The sequence below is a fragment of the Syzygium oleosum genome, unplaced genomic scaffold, assembly GCF_021117445.2.
Source record: "Syzygium oleosum isolate NSW1041296 unplaced genomic scaffold, Sole_v2.1 Sole_v2.07, whole genome shotgun sequence".
Classification (NCBI taxonomy): domain Eukaryota; kingdom Viridiplantae; phylum Streptophyta; class Magnoliopsida; order Myrtales; family Myrtaceae; genus Syzygium; species Syzygium oleosum.
Window position 1 is genome coordinate 6,925,667 of NW_026607491.1, and position 6,021 is coordinate 6,931,687.

Consider the following 6,021-nt stretch of genomic DNA (forward strand, 5'->3'; position numbering starts at 1 on the left):
TGATTTGATCGAGTCGCCGAGTATTGGAAACAAGCTACCATGGCAATTGGTTGAAGATCACGAGGCATTTCGAATAAGGGCAACCTTTTTTATTTATTATTTTCTAATCCTATATTTTTCATATGTAATTGTTTGTTTGCTTCGTCAGTCAAATAAAGTGAATCATTTATAATATATATCTATAATGAGTTGACAAAGGGTATCTCGGTCATTTAAGTCCCTGTTTTTTTTTTTGGAAAAAAAATAAGTCCCTGTTTTAAGGGTAGTCTAATTAGTTTAATGGGGAACAAGGTCATAGGTTTGGTTTACTTTTGACCACTCTCTAACCTCTCTTTTATTTTTTTTATAGCAATTTCTCTTCATTTAAATATAATATCCTACCAATTCAAGAAAGACTAACGACCAATAATATCGACCATTTTCCCAGCACAAATTAACAATATCGGCCGTTTTTTACGCCGCATGATATTCGGAGTTCGAATTCTCGACGTGAAAAGGCAACTCTAACATGGGGGAAAATTCGAGGCGATTGCACATGTAAAATCATCCCCTATATATAGACGATTCTAATCCAATTAAGGACGCGTGTGTTTTACGGAAGGTGAATGATACGAAAAATATTTTTTTCAAAATAATCATTTCTATTGCTTACAAAATTGAACGAACGAACGATTTTTGCATTGTCTACAAAAAAATGTATAGAGATAAATTGTTGTAGATAATGTAAATATTTTTCATCGATTAATTATTTCGAACAATGCAAGCGATTAATTTTAAGAAAATATGTTATGAATCATTCATTTTTCCGCGAAACAAACGGAGCATGAAACTGCACGTCGTCGAGCAAGAATCATATACTAAACCATAGGCGAGCTCCTAAGGCCTTAAGCCCTGGTCATTTTTTCAAGTTTCATGCATATATATATCACCACGGATAACCGTCACTACTACATACTAAACCAATCGCACTCTACCCACGAATTGATTTCGTGGTCATTTCGCGATATCATTACATAAAATCCTACGTTGCCAAAGCTGCTCTCCGAGACCGTATCGATCTTTGTTCAAAGGCCCAAAAGAGAACGTTGTTATAGGTGGGGATGACACTCGTCGATACCGGATTCAAAGGATCAGCGCATCGTTCTCCTCACGACCATTCTTGATCGTGCGATTAACTCCCTCGTCTCCTGAGCCCACGCGAAAACACTTCTTCATACGGCAGGAAAAACGAAGATATGATCACGTGGTTAACGTTTGGGTCCGTGTGTAAAGTGGGAGATGCTCGAACGGCGAGTCGTCGTGATTACGAGGTGCATGCACGCGTGTATATATGTCGATCGACCCCGTCGCTTTCGGTGACCCTTCTCGTTCAGACCCGTATCGTTGTGTACCTCGGCCCTTTTGCGATCGCGGAGAGTTGTCTGTTCCCAAGTCTACGGCGCAGGGACACCGGGGACCCGACGACCCCTTCAAATCGGGTCCGACTGTAGTTTCCATGCATGTTCGTGTTGAGGTCGCCCGCATGGAAGACCCGGAAACGGAGCGAAACTAATCTCGTCCGGCCCGGATAGAAACCCCGAATAGGTCCGGACGAGATGCCGGAAAACTAATGCCGAGCGAGGGATTGCGTGATGAGGACTTCGGAGTTCGGACGGAACGAATCGAGAAACGGAAAAGGGTCCACCGCGTGATATCCATGTACATAGCGCCGTGTCGTTCTCGACGCGACCCGTTTGCACCGCACGTTGTCAAACACGATCCTATTGGATATAATTGTTTCCATTCGTACGAATGATAAACATGTCGTGCATGCACGGGTTGACCCTTTCGACCAGTTTACGACACGCGATAGAGACGTGTTTTATTGTACGGATTAACATGCATATTGCCTCTTTCACCATGGAATGTTTAGGTACATTTGGATAAGTTTCGATTAAACGGGTTAACTTGTAACTCGTATCAGCACAACACGCCTAGATACATTCATTTAGACGCTTTAATACGCATTTAAACATTTTTCACACGTTCAACTTGTCAAAAGTGTCGTATCATATGACCTATTTAATAAACATGTCGTGTTCGGGTTCCAAAGATATGACACGAGTAATAACCCTATCGTGTTTGGGTCAAGCCTAAAATTTGATCCAACATGGTTATGACACAAATATACAAAATATTACCTACCTCACAGTGCATGTTCAGTTATCCTAACTATTTTCCTATCATAAGAGTTAATACCACGAAAACCCCAAACCTGTATATTTGTGACAATTTTACCCTGAATTAATTTTTTGATCACCAAAAATCCCAAACTGGTTCATCTGTGATAAATTTAACCCGAACTATTTTTTTATCACAAAAAACCCCACATTAGTATACTTGTAACAATTTTATCCCGAACTAATTTTTTTACCATCAAAAATTCAAAACTAGTACACTTGTGACAATTTTACCCCAAACTAATTTTTTGACCACTAAAAATCTCAAACTGGTACATTTGTGACAAATTTACCCTCCGCTAGTATCCGTTAAATTGGATTAATATAAAAAAAAACCACAAATTGGTACAAAGGGGTAAAACCCCAAACTGGTACATCCGTCAACTATCACGTGTCATCAAATTTAGTAATTTAATAGTAAAATTTAACAGAAACTAACGGAGGATAAATTTGTTATAAGTGTATCAGTTTGGGGTTTTTTATGGTCAAAAAAATAATTTGGGGTAAATTTGTCACAAATGTACCAGTTTTTGATTTTTCGTGATATTAACCTTACTGATAAATCCTTACCAAAAAAAAAAAGAAACCTTACTGATAAATGTTTTACTTTTCTCGGAGTAGAAATTGAACCTTGTAATTTAGGAATCCTCCCAATTGCTCTTATTCTCTAGAGAAATCACGGCGACATACCGGCCATCAACACAAGGGTCATGTTTTCTCTCATCTCTTAATCGACGAAAATTTCCTCAGATCACTCTTCTAATTAGCGGATAACGAACGTGGACACCGCCCGCAATAACATCGAGAGCTAACCCTAGGCTCTCTCCCATCTGATCTCTCTCTCGATTTTGTTGTTAACGGTGCATTTATCACGACATCCACAACTCAATATTGGATATATGGATCGTCGATGCATGCAGCAGCCAACCAAAAATTGAGATAACTCTTGCAACTAGACCGAGAAGCACCGCATCGAGGGGTCAATAGAGAAAGCACGTAGAAGGAGGAGAGCAATGAATGGGTGATTTGATGTTTCAGTTGAGTCCAACCGTGCCTTTATTGACAGGCAATTGGTACGGCGGTCAACGCCCACTTGGTTGCATCACACCCGCCAAGGGAATGCACAATTTCAATGCCCTAACTTGCAATTTACGGCATGTCGAACCATTCATCGCAAATTCGTATTTAGGGTTTCGTTTATTTTCGTGAATAATGAGTAATTTGAAAAGGAAATTGTTTACAATTTAGGTTCGATAATAATTTATGTCTATACGTTTTTGCGAATCACAAAAAAGGCGTTTTTTCATTATCTAATTATTTCAAGCGATTTCTTTTAGAAAAATATTTTTCAGATCATTCATTTTCCGCGAAACAAATAAACCCTAGGTTTTAATTTATCTTCTGGGCTTGTGCCGATACCCGCATACCAACGAGATCCGTAGTGATTTTGCATAGGCAACGAGGATTATTCTGATGTCCTTATTGATTCTCCACGACTCTGTAATATGTACGTGATGTGACCAACTTAAAAAGAAAAAACCGTGACGTCACTCCCACGCTCATATTTTTCAGCTCTCGCGTAAAATTGCAGGACTCATTCCAAATTAGATTTCGTTTTCGCAGAACATTCTACGATGTTTAATTACGGTCAAAATAGTTTCAAAACAAGCGATAAGAATGCCTTTCCTCTTCCTAGATACTTTCAATTCCATCCGACCCTATATCATTAAATTGGCTTTGCAAGTCGGCAGTGCCTGCAAAAGCGTGCAAGAAATCCTTTCATTCCAATATGAAATTCGTTTGCTTAATTACATATGACTTAATTTAACCAATCGGTCTCGTCGATTAGTTCTAACTTCAATTGACTATTCCGAAGATACGGGTGGGATGGGATCTCGTGCTTGTTTATACTCTCTGACCGGAAGAAAACTTCCCTTCCTTCCTTCCTTTTCGTGCTTTCGAGGCGATCACGCAATCATATACACCTCATCATCCCCCCCCACCCCCTACATATAAAAAAATTAATTTCTTTTGGGTCAAAATAATAAAATTCAAATTTCAAAAGTAGTTAGACATTCTCGGGATTTCGTCCACCACACAATCCTCGAAACGACTCTCTATGATAGTAAGAATGCGAGACTTTAATTTTTTTTGTATCGTGATTGGCTTTATTCATCGCGCGCCGAGGAGAGGCTAATTTCACACTACCGGTCTTTTTGTTTTTTTGGACTAAATACAAGCAAGAAATCTTGGGTAATTTAGAATGGTGTGTCTTTTGGGTACGTCGTAATCTCTCACTAGCAAGAGTACATCTGCCAGAGCCGGTCAAAGCCGGCATCTTTGACCAAAGCCTCAGAGGACAAAAGAAAAACCCTAGCACGAAATAAAATCAAGACTCTCTTGCTACTTGGAGAAAGTCAATGATTGCTTCGCTTTTTTCTTATATTACGACTCGAAACCCTCAGTCCCTCATCTCCTCCTTTGTTCGCATCTCTCTCTCTCTCTCTCTCTCTCTCTCTCTCTCTCTCTCGCAGACGCAGACGCAGACGCAGACGCATTCGTTCGTTCATTTTCATGGGAAATGTGGTGTCACCATGTGGCCACCACCGGCGCAGCTCCAGATCACAGGTGGAGCTCATCTTTTGGGAGGGGGCGACGAGGACGCTGACGGGGAAGCACGTCGCCGGCGAGATCATGTTCGAGTTCCCGGACAAGATGGTGTGCCACGCGGACTCCTTCTTCCTCGGCCGCCCGATCCCCGCCCTCGCCATCGACGACGACCTCATGCCAGGCGAGACGTACTTCGTCCTCCCGCTCGACTGCTTCCCGAGCCACGGCAGCGCCATGCTCTCCGCCTCCTCCCTCGCCGCGCTGGGCTCGGCGAGCCCGAGGCCCGGCCCGATGAGCTTCGGCGGGGACGGCCCCTTCGAGTACATCAAGGGCAAGGACGGGAGGGTTTCGATCAAGGTCGTGCCGGAGTTCATCACGAGGTTGATCACGAAAGGGAAAGGGATCGACGGCGGGAACGATTCGAGCGGCAATAACAGTTCGGTCAGCCCTTGCCGCGGCACGCTCTGTAGCACGCCGGAACTGCAGAAGCAGTACGAGCAGCTGGTCGGGGCGAGGGAGCAAGTGTGGTCGCCGAAGCTCGAGACGATATCGGAGTACAAGATTAGGTATTCGCCGTGCCGGTTCATGGGATTGGAGTGGAAGCAAAAGGAGAAGGAAGGTTAACATGTGAATGTTTGTGTGGGTAATATGTGTAGTGGATGATGATGATGATGTAGGTTTTTTCTTTTGCTAATGAGTAGAGAGAATGCAGAGAAGAAATTTAACAATTTGCCCTCGCAAGCCATCTGTAAAAATGAAATTAAAGAGAGACATAAGTTTCGAAATAATTAGATAAGAATTTTGGATGGTTTCTTATTCATTCGTGCCTTCTTCGTCAATTAGATTTTCGTCGATAATATTCGTTCATTTAGTGTCGTATTTCATGCGATTGGTATGGTAATGTTTGCAAAGGGTGTTTTGTTTTGTTGGTTCATTGTCTAATCTGATTTTTGCACCGTGGATAATTACAACATACACTAGACGCTATGGCCGCGCATCGCGCAGGTGTTAATTTTACTAATTAAAATTGCCGGTTCAATATATTGTAAAACTGCTGTCCATTATTTCCTTAAATTCAATATTTATAATGGAAATTACAGAATAACAGTAAAAAAATCGTTTCGCAAGGAAAAAAAGTATAAATAATATATCTAGTTAACGAGGATTCATTCGTATAAAAATGTTATTATAT

The 6,021-nt window shown here is 41.4% G+C and overlaps 1 protein-coding gene across 1 annotated transcript; it reads left to right on the top strand.

The window, feature by feature from the left end:
- Positions 1–4,746: 4,746 nt before the first annotated feature.
- Positions 4,747–5,649, top strand: LOC115676554 (uncharacterized). The gene has a single exon (XM_030599510.2). The coding sequence runs from the start codon at positions 4,794–4,796 to the stop codon at positions 5,451–5,453; it is 660 nt and encodes a 219-aa protein (XP_030455370.1). The 5' UTR covers positions 4,747–4,793; the 3' UTR covers positions 5,454–5,649.
- The last annotated feature ends 372 nt before the right edge of the window (positions 5,650–6,021 follow it).